The 22,989-nt window shown below is 35.1% G+C and overlaps 1 protein-coding gene across 3 annotated transcripts in view; it reads right to left on the minus strand.

The window, feature by feature from the left end:
• The window catches only part of LOC129235200 (uncharacterized), a 138,446-nt gene that overhangs the window by 107,923 nt on the left and 7,534 nt on the right, over nt 1–22,989 (minus strand). For all 3 annotated transcript variants that reach the window (XM_054868907.1, XM_054868905.1, XM_054868906.1), the window contains exons 2-3: nt 21,118–21,169; nt 1,296–1,392 (exon numbers count right to left, since the gene is read on the minus strand). In XM_054868907.1, the coding sequence (XP_054724882.1) occupies nt 1,296–1,392; nt 21,118–21,169 (149 nt within the window). The remainder of the gene's footprint in view (nt 1–1,295; nt 1,393–21,117; nt 21,170–22,989) is intronic.

Consider the following 22,989-nt stretch of genomic DNA (forward strand, 5'->3'; position numbering starts at 1 on the left):
GACGTTCCACAGTTACTCCCGGATTAGATCTGTCTATACGTCGATGCCGCACACGTATGCGGCGACTATCACTAGATAAACAGAAGCGGGATTCATCTGAGAACACGACATTTCGCCATTCTGTCATCCATGTCGCTCTAGTCCGGCACCATACTAAACGTTGCGGTCTATGCTGTGGGGTTAATGGCAGTCTTCTTAGCAGACGCCGTGATTGCAGGCCACGTGCAACCAAACGACAGGAAATGATTCTGGTTGACACGGGAACATTCAGGGTATCTTGCACCTGCTGCAGAATCGAGGAACAAGTGACTTGTGGGATAAATAAATACCTTTGTGCTGAACAGTAAAGTAAGACAAAACAACGTAAGCAGAAGGACAAATTTACAAATTTGTGCTTCTGCTTATGTTGTTTTGTCTTACTTTAAGTGACTTGTGGGTCCGCTACAGCTTGTCGGTGGATGCGTCGATCCACGCGTTCTAACCTTACTCTGGCTGCCCCTGCACCCCTCAATCTTGCCACATTTTGTTGTTCCAACCATCTTCGACAAAGCCGATGCACTGTGCTCGCATCCATGTGGGTATCAGCTGCGATTTGACGTACGAACCAACCTCCCCTTCTCACTCCAATCAACATACCCCTCGTAAAATTGTCTATCTGCTGGAAGTGCCTTCGTTGACGACGTCCTAGCATTCTTTCGTGTTACACGTATCCTCCAAGACAAAAACAAAATTTCTTCTATAATTCTCCAGTCAGAAATAACGACACGAATATTGCCCATTCTGCAAGTTCCTTCCCTTATATCTTACATCACGTGCGTCGGAGAGTTGCGCATTTCACATCATTTACATAACTCAGTGATGTACGTCTACTCTAAAATTTGCATAAATTTCTGAACACTCCTTCTTGGTGTTGCATTTTCAATGTTGAGCAGTGTATAATTTACATGGCTTATTTATTCTTTAATTTCGATAGAATTAACCAGCAGCTTTATGACCACAAACTCAATTTGATCACAACTGAATTACTTGTTTCTGGCTTCTTACAAAACTCTTTTTTGAAGCAGAATTTTGGTGGAATGAACTCGATAAATTTTCAATCACGTCTAATTTACATAAGAAAAGTAAGTTTGGTTTGGTTCTTGGAGGTATGGGATTCAATGGTACAAAAGCCTTCATAGGCCAAAACCATTTTCGATAATACAGAAATTTACCGTCAACACCTTTTCATAAAGACTTCTCTAAACGTTTTGAGGATATTTTATCCAAGAAAGTACCTCAGTGCATTGGTTACTTACGATATTTGAACATTTTGAAGTTCACGTATCACTGGAATGAAGTTTATCAGGTGCTTCAATGTTGCAAACTGAATAAGAGGGTCATGACTATATTTTCCTGAAAAGAAAAAAAATCACTTTTTATTCATATATCAATACATGATTCCTTCACTACCCTTGTCTAAGAAAAAGATAACATAACATACTAGACACAAAATTTGCCCTACAAGTTACAAGAATTCATCAATGATGACAAGAGTGCTCACGAGAGGGGTTCATGGCACAGACCATTGAAATTTCCAGGGATTTCAAGATCCTGAGAAAATTGATCATGTTTGTAAATTAAATAGTACAATTTATAGACTTCATCAATCGGATCGTGAATAGTTTTTAGAAATACATAATGTTTTTATTGGTTTAAATTTTAAGAAATTATCATGGGCAAATTGTGTTTATATTTTTGAATCAAGTGTAATTTTAATACGTTATGTTGATGATATAGTAGAATTTTTATTAAATAACAAATGTCTGAATAATGTAATTATTAGTCTGAAACCTAAATTTGACATCAAAGTACTCGGAAAAACGCAAAAACTTTTAGGCGTTGAATTTAAGGAAATAGACAATGCATTATTTATTCATCGACAAAGCTATATCAGTAAAGTATGTAATACATATCAAAAATACAAATGTCACAAAAGGAGGTACATTATTTTCCAAAAGTGTTGGCAACCTCAATTTGCATTAGTTTTTTTTTTTTTCTCATTCGTTCCTTCCTTGTTGCAACAAGATCGCGTCAGCAGAATATGCAAATTGCCAGTAGCATTTAAACTCCCGGCACTTTGCCTCATTCTCTTCCCTTTCAATTTCAACCCAAGTCAGACTTGGTTGTTTTTCGGCAGCTCAGTTGAGTCTGTCCGTTTTTGCCAATAGCTTCGGCTTACTGCTCTTGTCATGAATATCATAGCTCAATATTTCATAGTTTGACTAAGAATGTTTGCTTCAGAAGACATTTGAAGTATAATGAGCTACTTCAGGGTGGCGACAGAAACTGGAAAAAAAAGTTCCCTGACTTTTCCCTGATTTCCCTGATTTACGTTACCAATGATAATGGCTTCTTTTCTTTGCCCTACCTGAAAAGCATTACATATTAAATAAAATGCAGTGTTTAAAACGGTTTAAGTTGTTAATTAAAAATATATTTTGAAAAATAAGCTCCTTTTTTTTTTTTGGTAAAAATTGTAATGTTAAATTATCGACAGAGAAATATTGTAGGAAATATAAAACAAATACTTTACTTCCAGGAACCAGTTAACATAAGAATACTAAGAAATTATTGAAACCACTCTTAAAGACATATATAATCATGATAAAACTAAAAAATTTAAATGGAAATAATCTTGAACTGAATTTTCAAGCAGTATAATTGTTGCTGCAAGAATAACAAACAAGTGATAGTTAAAGTATGGACGCAATGTAGACATAAGTAAATACTGCCGTTTGCAGGTAAATGGCAGTATCTGCAGAAATTAGTTTTCGAGATATTTGGAGAAATGTGTGGTGGATTCAGCACTAACAATAGGAAAATGTTGGAACTAGATGTTTTTTTCAGCGGAAACCAAATAAGCAGGTATGTACAATAAAGATAACGTACAATAGATGACAAAAATGCAAAGAAAAAAAAGAAAAATGTGCAGTTACTGCTTTTTACCTGCACACGGCATCTATATATATAAAACGCTTATGCGTGGCGCAAAACGAGCTTTTATTTCTTTCTCTCCGTTGGCAACGATCCGCTTTGTTTACGATCGTTGTTTACAAGTGCTGCAGACTCGCTTCTAGCGTTAGATGTCTAGCGTTAGAATTTTGATTTTTGAATGAGTGTTTTTGATCACTTGAATATAATTCAGAAAGAAAAGAGTAGTGTGCTTGGGAGTCTTTAGCTGAAAGATTTAAACGCTGATCGGTAAGAAATGCTGCCGATAGGATTAGGCGCGCAAACGCACACCGTGAACCGCGAATTGCAAATCGAGTGAGATCTGTAAGTGTTTTCAAACATATTTCCGGTATAATCATGCACTTTACTGGAGAAAAGAGTTGAAATAACAGTGATAGTAATGAAACTGGAGAAAAGTATTATTTTATTTTTTAGAAAAATGCTAATAATAACACTGATACTTATCCTCGAATACCACTTATATTATCCGATAGTAACGTGCCTTTTAAATTCAAACGTGAACAATATCCTGTTAGATTAGCCTTCCTAATGACTATAAATAACGCACAGGGTCAAACTTCTGATAAAAATTTTTTAGATTTGACAAAACCACTTTTCAATCATAGACATGTCATATGTAAGGCATTCAAGAGTCATAGTATCTGAAAACCCAGAAATTTTCTGTCGTGTATGCAAGTATTATGATTTTCTTCTTTTTAAAAAAAATCCTTTGCAAAGTTAATGTTGATGTCGAAAGGTTTTTCCCTTAACCATAGTGCTTGCAAAAAATAAAGTTCCCTACTTACCAGGGCTGTAGAGTCGAAGGAAAAATGTCTTACTCCAACTACAGGATTTTTAGAGACTCCGACTCCTTTACCCAAAATTAGTCCGACTCCGGCTGTGACTCCGCAAATATTGGCAGAGCTGCAAATTTTGAGAGAAATTTACCGACTCCGTCTCTTGAAATTTTTAACCTTCGACTCCGTCTCCTTTACCATAAAGCCAGTCCGACTCCACAGCCCTGCTATAGCTTACCACGAAAAGAAGGTGGATGACCTCAATGCAAAAACATCATTTGTAATAGGTTGTTTGTTATTATTTTGGAATAGATAGGATTAGCGAGACCATGCCTCTTACTATTTTGTGCTTTCTGGAAGATTCTACCTATTACCTACAAATGATGTTTCCCTTCAAGGTCATCTGCCTTCTTTTCGTGGTTAAGCTTAACTAACTGCAACCTGTAAATACTGAAGTTTTTTTTTCAACCACATTTTTTTATATACAGTGAAGCACCGCTTATACGTTTTTTAAGGGACTATGAAAAAAGCGTACAAATGAAAAAATGTATATTTGGTAAAGAAAATGTATATTAGACCCTCCAGGGACAGTTTAATAAACGTATAATTGATAAAAACGAATAGAAGAGAAACATATAAACTGTGCTTAACTGTATTATGTTATTCCACATAGACTAAATGAATTTATTGGACAATTCTCATTGCAAAACATGTTACTTAGTTTTGCAATGCATTGAAGTTAAGAACTGAACAACAATGACAAAGTAAAGCAACAAATTGAATCATGAAGACCTGAAGAGCAAAACATTTCATACTTTTGCATTGATGTTAAGAACTGAACCACAGTGGCAAAGTAAAGCAACAAATTGAATTGTGAAACCTGATTTTACTGCTAATATGTTTTCACAAAATCATTTTGACCTTCTGCTTTATTTGTAGTCATTAGGAAGGCTAATCTAACGGGAAATTGTTTATGTTTGAATTTAAAAGGCGCATTGCTATCGGATGAAATAAATGATATCCGAGGTATGACAAATGTTGGTGTTATAATCAATAATATTTTTTGCTACAATAATATATTTCTCCAGTTTTATAATTATCAGTCTTAGGTCAATTCTTTTTCTCCAGCAAAGTGCATGATTAATCTGTAAATGTATTCGGAAACACATGCGGAATTCGCTCGATTTGAAGACGGTGTGCATTTGTGCACCTTAGCATATCGGCAGCATTTCTGACCAATCTGCATTCAGATCTTTCATCTAAAGTCTCCGTACTCTACTGCTCTATTCTTCGTAAATTATATGCAAGTGCTCTGAAGCCCAGAGGCTCAGTGGTAGCCCTTCCACGCTGCAGGTCCGGGTTCGATCTCCGGGTTGGGCATGATTGATTCAGCTGTTCATTCCTTCAGTGGGTCAATAAAATAAGTACTATGCTTGGGAACTAAACACTGGAGGTTCCGCGTTAGGCTGACCTCTTAACTGGAACATCTGCCTAGCACCCTAAAGCCCTTGATCAGAAGGAGTGAGATGGGTACAGTAGGCCTTGGCCCTCATAAGCTGTCATGCCACTGGATTTGGTTTCTTGACTCTTAAAACACTCATTCTAACATTTTTTTAAACTAAATCACTGCTTTCAGAGAATGTCAGAAGTTGCTCGCTCTTTGCAACTGTTAGACATTTTAAAACATATATATACACATATTTTGACACTAAACATAGTATAGTTAATGACCATGAAATGCTTTTAAGTGTGTTAACATTGTAGGGTTTTTTCACTGCAATTTCTTTTGCATTCAGTAAATGTAGGAAACAAAGATTATATTATGTTTGTAATTTTAGTACAAAAATGTTCCTTTGCATACTTCTCTCAAAAGATAATGGAATTGCAAACTTTTGCTTTATGATTATCCAATGCACAAGTTGCATGTCAAAGTAATTGTTCCCTTTTAAATATATGAAAATCATAAGTGTTATATTCATATTTATAAAAAAAAACTACCTTTTTATTAATACAGATAAAGCTAGACCAATATTTGGTGACCGGTGAGCGAGCGTAGCGAGCTCGGATCGCGTAGCGATCCGAAGGAACTGCGTAAGCAGTTCCGGGGGTTGGCGAGCGTCAGCGAGCAGGGGGCGATAGCCCCCTAGTAAGACATATTTATGTAAAACAAATTGAAATCTTTCAAAACCAGTCATATTCAGCTATTCTCTAATCAAGAACTTAGGTTTTAATGAATACAGCATTTTAACTATTAAAAAATAATTAAAATATTTACTTATGTACACAACTCAATTTCAAATGATTTCATTAGTTGTCGAAAAAAAATCTTAGATTACTTTAGTAACAAACGTTAAAATACAAAAACAATTATTAAATTCAAAATGTATATACATATGGTTTTAAAATAAAAGTTTTAAAGTCTGAAATAAAACTCCTTCGTGTAATCTGAAGTGCCAACGAAAAATACCATGGCAAAAAAAAAAAAAAAGTCAAAATTCAATTTTAGCAATTAAATTTAAAAAGCCAAGTGAGACTTTTAAGATTTTTTCAGCATTAATTTAAAAAACAAAGATTCTTTCTTGAAATCGTGATAACAGTATGCTAATTACTTCAAGATAATGAGTAAAGGCAAGGGACCAAAGTCATAAATGACGGCTTCCTCTTTGCCTGTAGGGTTGTTTATTTTACGTAGCGTGGAATGCATGGAAGGGAAATTCAAGCTATGTAAAATAAACAACTTAACAGACACAGAAGCAATCTTGGGAAACTCATCCTAAGATTGATTACTTTGACCTTGAGGAAAAAATATGCAGAAATATGTGGCACTGTATAATCACACTTCATTAACTTTACTTTTTTAAAACAAATAATTGTCGGAAAATTCCTAGGGAGTCAAAGTACTAAAATTTTGCAAGGAAAAATTTCCCTGAATTTTTGTTATTTTTTCAAAATTCCCTGATATTTCCCTGATTTTTCCCTGAGTGATAAAGTTCCCTGATTTTTCCCTGATCTCCCTGATCTGTCGCCACCCTGTACTTAATATTATAAAGACCGATATTCAACATTTCGTTTAACATGTCATTGTATATATCATAGCCGTAATAAACAAGTTACTTTTAACTTTGGCTCTTCTTCATGTTGCACAAGATAAATATGTTTTTTCAAGAACTATCACACGTCCTGGTTGAGCTTCCACTAAAACTTAATAAGCTGAGCACTTATAAAAGCTCACAGCTTAACATTAATCATAGTAATATTGTTCATTTATTTTTGACAATAACCAAAAAGTTGTGTACTATATTTTTATGATGTATTAATACATCATTAATATAACAAAGTAATATAGCATTCCTTTTTTATTTTACATTCATCAAATTAAAAGCAACGTAACAATTTTAATTCAGATTAAAAGTGCCTAATTTAATATTAAACATTAGTCAGAAAAAGATGTCTTATGACTGTGCACCGACTAATACATTTTTTTTCTGTGTAAATCTAGCTAACAGAAGAAAAATGAGTAAAATAGCTAATGCTAAATTAATTCCATTAAAATTGATTAAAATGTGATATAAATGTTCGATATAAATAACAAAAGAAACCTTAATTTTAAGTCTACATATTGTAATAACAATATAAGAAAATAAAGAGTGTTTTGAAAATGCATTTATACGACTTTGAAGCCTTGAGTTTGTGCTGATTGAAAATATTGGTTGTTATCAAAATATCCAATATATATCAAAATATCGGACATTTTTGATATTTTTGATCCCTACTTTTCCATCTTGTTAAGTTCAAATCAGAAGGAAGAAAATCTTCCAAAGGAATACTTACCACAGGTTTTCAAATGAAACTAAAATCAAGATAATTATTTTGGATAGAAGTAGACTTTTTACACCTTTTTGGGACTTAAAATTAAAATTCGAACAGTTCTGTTTTTCTGGATGAAAAATACTCTATGTTCTATTATTCTGCTCCCCTGACAAAGTGCATGTAAAATTTTATGATCAGTTGAGTAGTTAAGGAGCAAAAAAATTACAAATAAACAAACTCACTTTTGCATTTATAATATTACTAAGTATATGTTGATCCCTTGCCTTATCGGAAAGACCTTATTTGGAGTATGCTGTTCAATTCTGGTCTCTTTACCTCAGGAAAGATATTTCTGTATTGGAAAGGGTTCAAACAAGGGTTACTGGACTATTAAGGGGATTTTCTGATTCAGATTATGATACTAGACTTAAACAGTGGCGGATTGGTTGAAAAAATCGACCCCGGCATTAGGAGATGTAGCGGCCCCATAGCTCTTATAGATATTAAACTTTACCTAACAATTGGGATATCATTTAAATACGAGGAAATTATTCTTAACAACTAAATATATTTTATTTAAACAAAATTTAACAGATAGGAACACTTCTGCGCTTTAATGGTGAACAAATTGATACAGTATTAGCTAAACCTTATTTTGGGGGAAAATTGTGATTGTAATTGTCCATTTTTAAGTATCTTTATAATGTCCGGAACTTGATTGAATATTTCTGTATTGATAACACTGCTTGGCTAGTATGTCCTTTTCTGTGGTCATAACAAGTAACTTAATTGCCCTGTTTTATGAAACTGATCTAGCGATGTTCATGGGTGAAAAACTAGGGCCGTCTTAGAATGTGATGGGTCCCTCGACACAAACATACATTATTAGGCCATATCATAAACATTCCCTTTTTTATACTGCCATACCCCGACGACCCCCAAACCCAATGTAAGGTCAAAAACCTGTTGGGAGGGGTCGGGTACGAGTTTGGCAGCCCCTTAATTTTTTTTCAAATGCATGTATCAATACAAAGAGAGAGAGAGAGAGTGGACTTTAGCTTTCTGGCTTCTGGGAGCCATTTAAGTATTAGCAATATAAACTTAACCGAAAGATTAACATTGAGCCTGAAATAAGGGGTCCGGGGGGTCTCTGCCCCAGAAAATATTTTGAAATTGTAGTCTTAAAAACTCAATTTCGGACAATATTTGGTGATGTTAGGGGAGCGCAGGTTCAGGGTTTCTCCTGCCTCAGTTTTTCGAAAGTGGAAATCCAAAAACAGAATTTTAAATTATCTTCTGAAAACGCAGTTTTAGAAGATCTTTGGTGATTTCAAGTCAAGATAGATTCCAATGCCATCCACCAGAAAATTTTCAAACGGAAGTCTCAAAAACCATTTTTGGTAAAGACTAGAGCACCGGCAGTTACTCGAAAGTTAGTTCCAAAAACGAAATTTTTGCTGACCTTCAGTGATGTTAGGAAAAGGAGTTTTCAGGAAGCTCACCTCGGAAAATTTTCGAAATTGAAGTACTAAAAATGAGATTTAAAACATTCTTCATTGATGAGGCCAAGAGAGAGGAGGAGACGGGGCACTTTCCCAGAAATTTTTTGATACTGTTAATTTAAAAACAGTTTTAGACCATCTTTGGGAATGTTTAAAAAATGGGAGAGGTAAGAGTACTTTCCTACAGCAAATTTTCGAAACTGGAACTCCATGTTATGAAGGGAGTGGATTCGGCTGTTCTCTTATGAACTTATTCGAAATTAAAAATCAAAATTTTAAATTTTACACGATCTTTGATGATATTAAGAGCGGGGGGGGGGGGGGGGTCTTTCGACATTGGTTTTTATCAACTTATTTTCTTTTTAAACTGAGGGGCCCGAAACTGTGAGTTTGTACATTGTACAGAATACTTGATGTTTCGTCAAAAAATGTCTGAAACTCACATTTCTTCGTCCTTAGGCCATTGATTTGATATTTTTAATAATATAGAGTCTTTCATGCTCCTCAATTGTATTTTAAAATTGTCTTTTTTTAAATAATTTTATGGAGAAAATATTTTGTCACTTTTATTCCAATTGTTATAAACAGATTCGCCGAGAGCAACAGCGGATTCAGGAACAAAATGACATATGTCAATTTTTTCACATGTCCCCTTCTATACCTTTCACCATTAGGATATTTTACCCTCTGCACGAGTTCAATTCCGAGCCGGGCAATGGCGTAGCCAGGGTGGGGCGGAGGGGGGCAGTCTGCCCCGGGCGGCACTTTTTGAGGGGTGGCAAATTAACCCTTTTGATGTTGAAAAAAATAAACGTATTTTTAAAATAAGGAAATTATGGTTTTAATCTGTTACTGCAGGCAAAAAGAAAATCTTCCAATTGTAAGACTTGTGTCACTACCAGATTAAAATTACTTTTATACAATACTTTCTGCTTCCTTTAAATCCTTTCAAAAATCTTTCTTTATAGCATATCAGTACCATTCCTTGTTTTTTTTCTGAGGGGGCGGCAGTGGACAGTCATGGGACCAGTATTTTTTTCACTGTAGAAGGTAACTCCAGGAGGTAGAAAACAATGAAGTTTTCCAATTTTCGTTGTAAGGGAGAGTTAACACTGGATTTTCAGAGAGTTTCTTAAAAACCTCCTAGTGAAACAAAAAAAAATTTTTTTAACTTCAAGAAAACGGTGACAAGAGTAAGAAAGGGAGGAAGAATGGAAAAATTATACACAAAACAGTTCGTTGCTTATCACAGGGGTGGCTTTATATGTTGCAGGGTTTACTTTGATTTCTCATTCATTACATTACAAGAGTTCTCTAATTCAAAAGAAGTAAAAGGGATTTCTGTTTTCTCGCTTTTGAGAGTAGAAAATCTATCTAACAACTTTGGATCACATGTTAGTCTATTCCATATGGAAGGTAAGCGAATTTCATTTTCAACATTTATTGGGTTGTTCGGAAAGTCATTTCGTTTTTTTTAGGGGAACATGAAAGACAGTTTTCGTATAATGAATAAATATTTTATTAAATTATATATTGGCCATTCTGGTCCAACACCTTTTGCCATCTTTCTGGCAGTAACATAATTCCCCTCTCATAAAAGTTTTGGTCCTTGCTGGCAAAAAACTGGTTCAGGTGGTTTTTGACATCTTCATTTGAGGTAAAGGTTTTGCCATCCAAAAAATTTTGCAGGGACCGGAACAAATAGTAGTCGGAAGGCGCCAGATCTGGAGAATATGGTGGATGTTGCAGTACGTCCCATTCAAGCTGTAAAAGTTTTTGGCGAGTGACCAAACTTGTGTGAGGTCTCTCATTATTCTGGTGGAACACTACACCCTTCCTGTTGATTATTCGGGCCTCTTCTCTTTAAGTGAATCATTCAATTTGTCCAGCTGATGACAATAGACTTCTGAATTAATCGTTGTATTGTCCGGCAAAAGCTCAAAAAAAAACGATTCCTTTGACATCCCACCAAACGGAGAGCATCACCTTTTTTTGGTGAATGTTGGCTTTTGACACGCTTTGAGCCGGTTCATCTTTTCTGCTCCATGACCTCTTGCGTTTAACATTGTTGTATACAACCCATTTTTCGTCCCCAGTAATAACCCGCTTCAAAAATGGATCATTTTCTTGACATTTGAGGAGCGAATCACAGGCGTCAACGCGACGACACAAATTTCGCTCCGTAAGGACATGGGGCACCCACACATCGAGCTTCGAGGTTAAGCCCATGCCTTTCAAATGGCCATAAACAGTCGAATTCGACAAATTTAATCTCTCACTGATCTCTCGTGTGGTTATTCGCCGATTTGCATCAACTAATGCCTTTATCGCATCTTTGTCAGCTTCGACCGGCCTTCCAGACCGTGGTGCATCTTCGACATCAAAATTGCCGGATCGAAATTTTGCAAACCAGTTCTGGCACTGGCGTACTGTTAACATGCCTTCTCTAAACACATCCGTCAATTTTTTTCTCGCTTGGACAGCATTTTTACCTTTTCTGAAGTAAAAAAGTAAAATATGACGAAAATGCTGCTTATTGCTCTCCATATTTAAAAGGGCACCAACCAAAAACTACTGCGTAGAATTAATAGAACTTTTTCACACACAAGCCTTGCAATATCAGCTCTCAAGACATATAATGGTTATGCGGCTTAAGTGTGAAGTTGGTTTCGAAAAAACCTAATTAAGTCCTCTGATGGGAAAAAACGAAATTACTTTCCGAACAACCCAATAGTTTGGTTCCTCAACTTGGCCAAACATAGTCTAAAATTGTTTTATTAGCGTATAGTCGACGCTCGTTATAACAACCACACATTATAAAGACCATTTCATTAAAATGACCAGTGGTAAAAGTCCCAACTTTACCCCTATATACTCTATGTTGATTTGCTTTCGATATAAAGACCGTTTGTATTGCTTAATTTTTTGCAATGTAATGTTGTATTGTAACAGTGTAATGTTGTATTGTAATATTGTTGTAATGTAATGTTGTATTGCTTGTTTGTATTCACGACCGAATTCAGCGAAAACTACTTCCGGTATTTTTCCTAGTAGAACGTTTTTGCAACCTGAAATGACCTTGATTATTGTTTAGAGATAAGCTGCATGGAGTCTTCAGTGTTCAGTCTGACTTTGACAGGTGGGAGGGGAATTCTCACTCACGCCACAGTACCGAAAGAATAGAGGGAAAGGAAACATGAAATTTCCGGTAACTTAGAAAAAGGGGTTGACAAATGTATTGGTATGGTAGTTTGACTCGCATGAATTTTAAGGGTCGATTCTCCGAAATAAGAGGAGCCTTGGAGCCTTGCTGTCAGTGCAGATGTCTTGTCAGCTCAGATGTTCTGCTTCCAGAAATATGATAAGAGGTTCGTGGACAAATAACCTGCTCTTCAATCTCAACCTGGACAGGTTCTAGGTCATGTGCCTTGGATTAGTCATTCTCTGCTGGGGGAAGGAGTGAAAAGACTTAGGTAGATTCTTTAGTAAAATACCAACTGACCAAGCACTACGTATTTCTTTGCAATTGAATGAGATGGCAGCTTCAAATATATGTAAAGCGATAAGTCTAGAGACTAAAATTGAAATCTTAAGAGAAGTAGATAAAAAAGCACTGAAAAACTGTGAAATTGCGAGGGCTTTTAAAATTTCCAAAAGCACCCTTATTTGGCATCAATAAGAGCCGGGATTCAATTTTGAAAAAAGAAGAAATAGGAGTCAAATCATCCAGAAATAGGTCCTACAAAGGGAAATTTCAGAAGCTTGAAGAAGGATTATATGAATGGCTAAAAATGCGATCAAAAAATGTTCCAATAGATGGAAATTTGTTACAGTCAAAAGCTCTAAGTTTTGCTCAAAAAATGGACATTAATGAAACTGCATTCAAAGCTTCGGACGGATGGTTACAGAAATTTAAAATCAGACATGGTCTTTAATTCCGGAAGCTTTGTGGAGAAAGTGGTTCAGTGAATAAAGAAGCAGTAAGCAGGTGGAAAGAAGAAAAGTTGAAAGAAATTATGGATAATTATGCCCCGGAAGATATTTTGAATGCAAATGAGACTGGCTTGCTCTTTATGATGAAACCTGATAAATCTTTTGTTTTGAAAAACGAAACTGCAAGTGGAGGGAAAGAAGCCAAACAGAGACTAACAATTCTTTTATGCTCAAATATGTCTGGTGCCGAGAAACTCCCACTCTTAGCGATAGGAAAATCAAAAAAGTCGAGGTGTTTTAAAGGCCTCAAAACCTTGCCTGTCACTTATAAAAACAACACCAAATCGTGGATGACATCTGTTATTTTTGAGGAATCGCTACGTTGCTTGGATAAGCAAATGACAATTCAGGGTAGGAAAATTATTCTCAAGATTGATAACTGTTCGGCTCATCTCAAACTGAAGGGGTTGAAATCAATTACTGTGGAATATTTTCCTCCCAGGGTTCGTACACAATTTCAGAAATAAAATGAAGGAGTTTTGGAGGAGTTTTGAAGGAGTAAAATGAGATTTTGAAGGAGTACTAATGAGTTGTCCCTGAATGATGTCGCTCTTTTAACCATCATAGTGGTACCAGCACGGCTTTGTCTGTAGTAGAAAATTAAAAGGTCATTTGGTTCGAGTGTATAGTAACAAATAATGGATGATGAATTTCTCACCAATTTTCTATGTTAGTTTGCTCGCCCGTTATGGTAATTTGCTTGCCCACATTATGATAATTAGCTTGATAAAATGGTCTTAAAATGGGAATAGAAAAAAAAATCGAATTCTTGAAAAATCACTTCAAGGTGCTCACCAGTATGTTATGAACACATTTTGTGCCAAATTTCATGAAAATCAGCCAAACGGTCTAGGCTCTATGCATGCAACAGACAGAGATCCAGAGACAGACTTTCAGCTTTATTATTAGTAAAGATATTTGACCCCCTTCCCTTTTGTCACAAAGTGTCATATTTCACCTTAACACTCCTCTTGTCACATGTCATAACATATAGTTATAATAACTGTGTAATGTCACTTTTTGGTATCTCTCTTTTCCCCTAGTCACAATTTAATGAATCTGTCTCCGCCTCAATGCATGACATTACTTGTGGATGTGGATGACCCTTTTTACAATATCATAACTGCGATTTACTACACAATTGTTTTTTTAACACAATCACTTAATATAGTAAATCTATTTATGTATTTTTAAGTATTTAAGTAATAATTAAACAAACTGATTTTTGCTGCTGAAAGTGAGAGAGAAGCAGTAATCATAAAACTTGAAAAAATAACCAAGCACCATTTAAGCATGTTTTACTTCCCTCATGAAATGTCTTAGTCATCTAATAATATTTTCACCTTCAACTTTTACGACTTCTATGCTCAATTTGTAAATCATATCGGAAAAATAAATATACGAAATTACTACTCAAAATTGTAACTAACTTTGCCCTTGTGACGATGTTAAGTTGTCTATTAAAGTATTTTAAATCACCGTCACAGAGGAAAATTATGTAGTCTTGAATTAAAAAAGAAGGAGTTTTGAAGGAGTTAAAACCAAAATGAAGGAGTTTGAAGGGCCCTTTAGAAAAATTTCCTGAATGAAGGAGTATTGGAGAAGTTTTGAAGGGCGTACGAACCCTGTCCGCCTAATGCCACATCTGTTCTTCAGCTTCTAGACCAAGGTGTCATCATGTGCTTTAAACACAATTACAGAAAGTTACTGCTGCGAAGGATTGTTTCTGCACTCGACGAAGGTGAGGAGAACAAAGTGGATGTCCTCACAGCTTTGCATCTGTCTAAAGCAGCATGGAATGGCACCTCAGACAAAAACATCACGAATTGCTTTCATCATGCTTGTTTTAAAAAACCCGAGGAAATAAAATCTACTGCTGAAATGGTTGTTCAAGCAATCGAAAATGAAAATTTCGATGAAGAGGAAATGTTGCAAGAAATTTATAACAAAATGTAATTGGATGAAACGTTAAACTTTGAGGATTACGCTAAAATAGATGATGACTTAGAATGTGTCGAACATTTGACTAAAGATGAATTAAGTTCTCGATATTGCAGACAGGAAGAAATTGCTGTATCATCATCAGATGAAGAAATTGTAACCAACACTCCTACTATAAAAAATGTTTCTAATGTTATAGAGACTTCAAAATGTTATTTTGAAAGGCAAGAAAACGCAGAACACTATTTAACATCTCTTACTGAAATGGAAAACTGTGTTCTGCAAAACTCTCATGTGCTAAAAAACTATTTCTGATTTTTTCATGAGAAAATAACTTATTTGTAAGTATGAAATCATTTTTTTTTCTATTTTAAAGTCTTTTTAATATTTTGTTGTAATATTTTGCACTCATAATTTTTTTAAGGATAAAAATAATGTGAAGATAAAAATAAAAATTCTTTTTAAAGATAAAAATAAAAATAATTTAAACATTTAATTAAAATCTTTGAAAGTTGCCAATTTTAATGGAGCTACGGAACATTAATGATGCATGTGTTGTGTATTTTTAAAAAATTCTATCCCTTATAGCGACCACTCGTTATAAAGACCTTTTTCTGTGGAACGGATATGGTCGTTATATCGAGCATCGACGTTATTTTTAAAAAATTCTAGCCCTTATAGCGACCACTCATCATAAAGACCTTTTCTGTGGAACGGAGATGGTCATTATATCGAGCGTCGACTGTACTCAGTTTCAAATAATTTCGGTTCGGAAACTCTCCCACCTCCACTCTGTAATCTAACAGAGTAAAAGTTCAAATGTTTTTAGAATGGAGAGCTTTGGAATCTTTCATCTCTTTTCCTGATATCATCAAAGCTTAGAAATACGCTTTTAAACCTCAATGTTTAAAAATTTCTATGTAGAACCCCGAACCCTGTCCTCTAACGTAGCAAACACAGATAAAATGGACATATATAGGACTTTAATTCTGAAAACTTGTACCCTCCATTCTAAAGCCTCTATATGTAGCCTAAAATTACGTTTTTAAAACTCTGATACTTCAATATCAATTTTTTAAAACAGCGCTTGAACCTTGACTATGTTTTATCTCCTAATGTGATTAAAGATAGCTTAAAATACGCTTTGAGGACTTCAGTTTCGGAATTTTCCCAAAAACGGTACTTTAATACCCCCCCCCCCCCCTCCGCCCTCCCTCATCTAACGTCTCCAAAGATTAAAACTGCGTTCTGGAAACTTCCATTTTGAAAATTTCCGAGGAAGGAAAGCTGAACTCCTGACCTTTTCTTAACATCCACAAAGACAGCCCAGCTCGCTAATTTTTCCTCCTCAAAGATTCCTAAAATGAACTTCCACTTGAAGAAATGTTTTGGGAGGGAAACCTGCCTCTGCCCCCTTTTGCTAACACTATCAATATCAAACAAAACCTAATGTCGGGCGTCAATTACGGAAATTTCCCATGAGAGCGCCTACTGACTTCACAACATTTTTGGTGCCATTAGGTGTTAGAAAACCCTTTAACGTCACCAAAGATAGCCTAGAATTGCGTTTTTCAGACTTTGGTGCTGAACAATTCTCAAAGAAAGATGCCGAACCTTCCCCATTCCGGTAAATCACCAAAACTACCCTTAATTGAACTAATTTAAATAATACTTCAGTAAGAAACCTCAGCGCCCCTCCCTCTCCTAATGCTTACAACTGCCTTGGAATACACATGCAATTGCGCGGCCAAAGATAGCCTAAAATAGCATGTTTCAGAGTTCCTGATTTTCTTAACCTCTTCACAAAGTAGCTTAAGCTGCATTTTAAAACTTTGATTTCGGAACATTTTCTTGTGGTGCCCACCGATCCCTCAACGTCGACAAAGAAACATATTTAGAATAATTATTAGAACAAAGAAGAGAATTTAGATTTAAAAAAAAATCAGAAGCAACCCAATCCGCCCTTTCACTTCACCTTACCAAAAACTGCCAGTGTTTTTGATTTTTCACATAAATTTAGCAATTTGCTCCCAAGAGTAGCCCCCCCCCCCCTTCTTTTTTTTTCTTTTGTAAGTTTAGAAAAATTGTATGTCTTTTTTCTTTCTTTAATTAAATTTCTAGTTTCAATTTAAACACCCTTGACAGTTTAATGTATTGGTTATTTCCCAACAAAAGAGTGGCAAATTGAGGAACCACCCGGGCGGAAAACACTGTAGCTACGCAACTGGAGCCGGGCCCCTATTCTTCAATTAAGCTGACATGAGCTCACGTCAACCCTTATAAGTTGCATTTTATAGCAATTTTGATTTGTTATTTACATATAAAAGCGTCAAAGACATCAAAAGTATTTTAACTTTTTACAACCGCTGAGGTTTTCCTGTTTTTTTTATTTATTTATTCATTTATTTTTTATTATACCACTAAAAATATATTGGCAGCTCCAGGACCCGACTAACTAAAAGTGAGGTATTGGGCTCACATTAATTTGGAGGCCCCCTGAAGACTATGCAGTGTTTGATTTACATTTTTAAAGCACGATTACACTTTAGGAGGCTGCTTTGTCTAATCACACAACTATGTATAAATCACTTATGTGCATTTATGAATCCACTTTGGGCCCCCTCATAATCGTGATCAAGTAAGTTCGTTACTGGCAGAATGATTAAAAATTCCCCGTTAAAGAAGGTTTTTTTCCAGTTAATAAGTCATTATTTTTTATTTTTTTAAAAATACATGTATTTTTCATATCGTTGCAATGCTATGCATAATTCTTTAAAAAATTTGGGACCCCTTAGGAACATGGGGTCCCAGGCCTGGGCCTAGTCAGCCTGTGTGTTAATCAGGCCCTGGGCAACCCCATTTTAAAAATTCCCCCTCCCCCCTTCTTGGTGACGGCCCTGCCTCCCTCCACCCACAAGCTTTAGCCCATGCATAAAGAGGTGCTGAGGCTGTGTTTTGCGAATTTGCGTTATTCTAAACACATGCGCGCAAAATTTACATTTTGCTGTTAGTAGACAAGACTGAAAGACTTTGATGTTAGTTGCAGCCCGAAGCATAACCGGACCACTGGGCAAATGCCCGGGTAGACCGCCGGCTGTATCCGCTACTGGACTTAAAATGCTTAATATGTAGGGTCTGGTGGGGGAAAGTGGTCATAATTCAAATAAATGACTATAGCTTGGAAATTAATGTTCGAATGAATGTGAAAATTTTATTTTAGGGTAGTGCATTTAGATACTACATTTTGAATACAAAATTTTACAACTGGCAAAATTTTATTTGGTAAAAAAAAAATATTTTGTGTAAATATGAAAATTTTTAAAATCTAAACACCTTTTTTAACTTCCTTGGGAAATTTTGTTTGTTAGAATTATGAACAGATTGACTGCACAGGAAGCTTCCTACATGTCTCAAGAACTCTTACTAATTAGCAGTTAGCTGAATCTATTTTGGATAATTTTTTAGAACAATTTAAGTAAGATGGGGTAAAGTGGTCATAATATTAGGCTTAACGAATATTGTTCTTCTAAAGTCACTTAATCTTTCAGTATAAAGCAGATATAAATTTAATATTAATTTCACTTAATATGTATTGTTTTACAATAAACAGGGTTAAATATACGAGTATATGCATATGCTTACGCATATACTCGTGTAGGCACGTATATATACGTATTCACATAAATGCACCAATAAACACGTATTTGGGTATCTGCAAGTATTTTTTATCTATACAGATAGACATTCGACTATACACGTATATTCCCACTTATGCTCGTATATATACGAACAATTATATACTCAGGGAGACACGTATATACACGTACATACTCGAGTAGACACTTGCATACAAACATATGATATACATGTATACAGGGTGAGTTTAAAGTTTTGGGCAAATTATTAAAAGGTGTTAAACGGGAGGATAAGAAGCAAGAATCATAAGAAACATATGGAATCAAACTCAAGGCTGACGCACTACATGCACGCAAAGCCAGAAACTGGTGGATGCAAAACAGGTCACAAATTTATTACACAAAGACGATTTTACACCACATTTTAGGATTTAGGAAAGTTTTAAAGTTATTGATGAAGTTTGCGGCCGGCAGCTGTAATACATGCATCGCAATCACTCTGTTGCAATTACGAGACTTTTGAAAAACTTTCATCAGTCGCTGCGCCTTTGTTGCGATGCGTATATTAGAGCTACTACAGGCCGTAACTTTTAACAACTGCTCTAAATATTTCTTAAAAACTAAAATGTCGGGTAAAATCATCTTTGTGTAACAAACTTGTAACCTGTTTTGCTAACATCAGTTTCTGACTTTTTGTGCATGTAGCGCGTCAACAAAGCAAAAAAAAAACATAAGTTCCTTATGATTCTTTGCTTCTTATCCTCCCCCTTTCACACCACTTAGAATTTGCAAAAGATCTTGGTTTCATTCTGTAAGCATACATGTATATTACCGGATATACTCGTGGATATACGTGGATACATGTATTAGTGTATACACGTAAATGCACATATATACGTCTAACAGGTATATAATCGTGTTTACACGTAAGCATACGTATATATTCATTCTTCCATATATATTTCCGTGAGTAGACACGCATCCCCCCCCCCAAACACGCACTGGATATATCCACGAATTAACTCGTTTATACCCGTATAAGTATGTATGTACACTTATATATGCGTATATACGTCGACTGTACACGTATATACTCATGTATGCACGCATATACTCAAGATACAAGTGCAAAACACACATATGATGTTCGTTTATACGCGTTTATGCACACATATACTCGAGATACAAGTGCAAAACACGCATATGATGTTCGTTTATACGCGTATATACTCGCATATACACGTGACACATATATATTCGTGTAGGTAATCACGTTTACATGCTTATATACTCGTGTATACACGTATATACTTGAGTAGGCACGTATATACTTGAGTAGGCACGTGCATGCATCTGATGTATACATGTATCTATTCATATATGAACATGTTTTCTCATGTCTACAAGACACGTATAGTATATTCGTGTATACCCGTATATACTCGTACATATACTTGTAAATATAAAAACAACCAAAATATACCAAAAATTAGGGTTATTTGTAACGGTTTTGCAGTTTTTTAAAAACTATGACCACTTTACCCCATGCTATGACCACTTTCCCCCACCCCATGGGGTAAAGTGGTCATAAATACAAAGGGAAATGAAAGTGTTATAAAACTTCTTAAACCAATATTTTTTTCCCTGAAATGCAATGTACCGTGTTCTTTAATAATGCAATGTAAAATAACAAAAAAAAAAGTTCAAGTATTTAGAGAATCATTTGTATTTATTATCTACCTAAGTTGAAAACCAGCGATTTTATGACCACTTTACCCCACCAGACCCTATAGCCTGGAGAAAAGGAGAGTCAGAGGGGACATGATTCAGTTGTTTAAATTTATCAAAAGGAAACATGTTAATGGGTAAATTTTTACATGGAAAGCAAGACAAAGGGTCATTGTTTTAAGCTATTCAAATCTCAGCCTTAATCCTAAATACATTCTTAATTCTGCCTAATCCTAAATCCTAATTACCTAATCAGGTAATTAGAAAAAAATCGCTACTTTACTAGGGTTGTCGGCACTTGGAACAGCTTACCGGAAGAATCGTTAATGAGAAAGGGGGGTGGATAGCTGTAAGAGGGCCATTGATTGGGGAATGATAAATTGACTAAGACCAGCCTAGCTCGGCCCAGAGCTCGTTGCTGGTCGTCATATTTGTATTTGTATTGTTTTACACTTTTCAATGGTAGGAAAGTTCTGAAACATTGGTACGTGATGGAATTTTTTGGTTATTTCTCCTGAAATCAGCATCCAAAAACTTATCAGGATCAGCTATTGGTTTGTAATCACTATTTCTTTGCAAGCCTGTGTAATTACAGCAGAATTTAACCACAAATCAAGTCTAGCAAGAATAATGTACTATGCACAGAGCAATAGTAAATTCTAAATATTAAAATTTCAAATAACACAAATGTTAAGCCACTACAAATGCAAAATTACATACCTAGTTTCACTGAAACAAATTCTTCTATACTTTCTTTGGCCAGAATAGCATTCTAAATTAGAAAAAAGTAAGATGAAATAATAAATATGTGACAGATGAAATAATAAGTACTAGTCAACCTGTGCGGAACTCCGCACTGTGCTTCAAATTGTTTCATGTGGCATTTCGCTCTTGAAAAATTTCAAAGAAAGAACATTATTAAGTAGAATCGTAAAAGTAAATGAATTAAAGTAAAAGGAAAAAAGTAAACCCACAAAAGAAGGTATGTAATTTGAAGACATCAGCAACAAATCCTCGTTAAATACAACGTTGTGATCAAGGGTGATTGTGAGTTCATCAAAAAATACCTGAAAGTTTCAAAGCAAGAACGGGGGGGGGGGGGGAGGAATCTTTGGTCCCTATTACTTAAGTGCATCTTTGCCATAGTATTAAATAGTTCTGAGTCAAAATATTGTGTGTACATTTGATTAAATTTTTAATGGATTACAAAGTTACGAGTTGGTGTTATACAAATTATCTTGACATTTGTCCATCTTAAGGGGTAGGTGTCCATCTTAAGGCACTTGCAGGTATATTTGATGAGTATTATATAATTTTAAAAAAATGTGGAGGTGGGGAGATAAAAGCATAACAACAAAAAAAAAAACACAATTCCGGTATTTTCGGACATAAAAATACCGGAAATGTCCGAAAATACCGGAAATTCGGTAAAATACCGGAACACAATCACCCCTGGTTGTGATAGAGTCATTCCATTTCAAATCAGGCAGGCAGGTATGAAAAGTGTCATATGACCATCACCGATTTTTTTGAAAAAATTACAGTAGTTACAACTACGAGACATATGAAATATCCCAAAAGAATTTTGCAAGAAAATATTTTTGGTTCAGTTACAGCCTACTAAAGTTCTGCTAAAAATCCGCCATTTTGGGAAACAACAGCAAAACACCCCATTTGAAATGGATACTATTTCAAAAGTATTTTACCTATTTGAATAATTCTTATTTCTAAAAATAAATAAGGACCCATATATCCTCTATAATTAATTAAATTCGAAATATTTTATTTAAAAAATTGATTTACTGAACCTTTTTTAAGCACTATTTTAGTAACAAATTTACTATGCTAATTGCTACCGATAATTACTATCCAATCTATGTATTATAAATATACAGGGTTGTTTGAATTAAACCAAAATGCTTTTTTTGTACAACCAAATCTCCCCCCCCCACCCCCAAATGTTTTCATGAATTTTCAGTTTATTGTAAAATGCAAAATTCAATTCATACAAAATTACCAGCAAAGCTTTAGAGATAAAGACCAAATTAAAAAAATTACAAAACTGTAGTTGGCTCTCTGTTTAATGACGCTCTATTTAACGACGGCTTTTCAGGGTCCCAGATGGTTCAATGTAGTGTTAAAAGCATTTTATTTAAGGACAATTTCTCTTTAGGGACGATTTTTTGTGGTCCCTTGAAAGTCGTTAAACAGAGAACCAACTGTATTATTATTTTTAATATGCTGCAAGTATTCCAATTCTCCCCCCCCCCTCTCTTCATGTTTCCAATTAAAGCAACTTGGGTACATAAATGCACAAAGCAGACAAACTAAGTTTTTAAAAATTACATGGAGCAAAACCCAACTAGATCACTGTCATTATTCTCTCCCCCCCCCCCACCCCCACACACTTTTATATTTGGAAATATCCCCAAAAGCTATTTCAGCCAAACCTTCATCCTACTAGTACTTAATTTGCTTTCTTGGTTACTTAAAATTTATAGAGATACATCATGTATCACGGATCGGTCGTGTATATGAATCTTAACTCTAAATAATTTTTAAATAATGAGAAAAAAAAATAACTAAAGAAGC

The sequence above is a fragment of the Uloborus diversus genome, chromosome 2 (genome assembly GCF_026930045.1).
Source record: "Uloborus diversus isolate 005 chromosome 2, Udiv.v.3.1, whole genome shotgun sequence".
NCBI lineage: Eukaryota > Metazoa > Arthropoda > Arachnida > Araneae > Uloboridae > Uloborus > Uloborus diversus.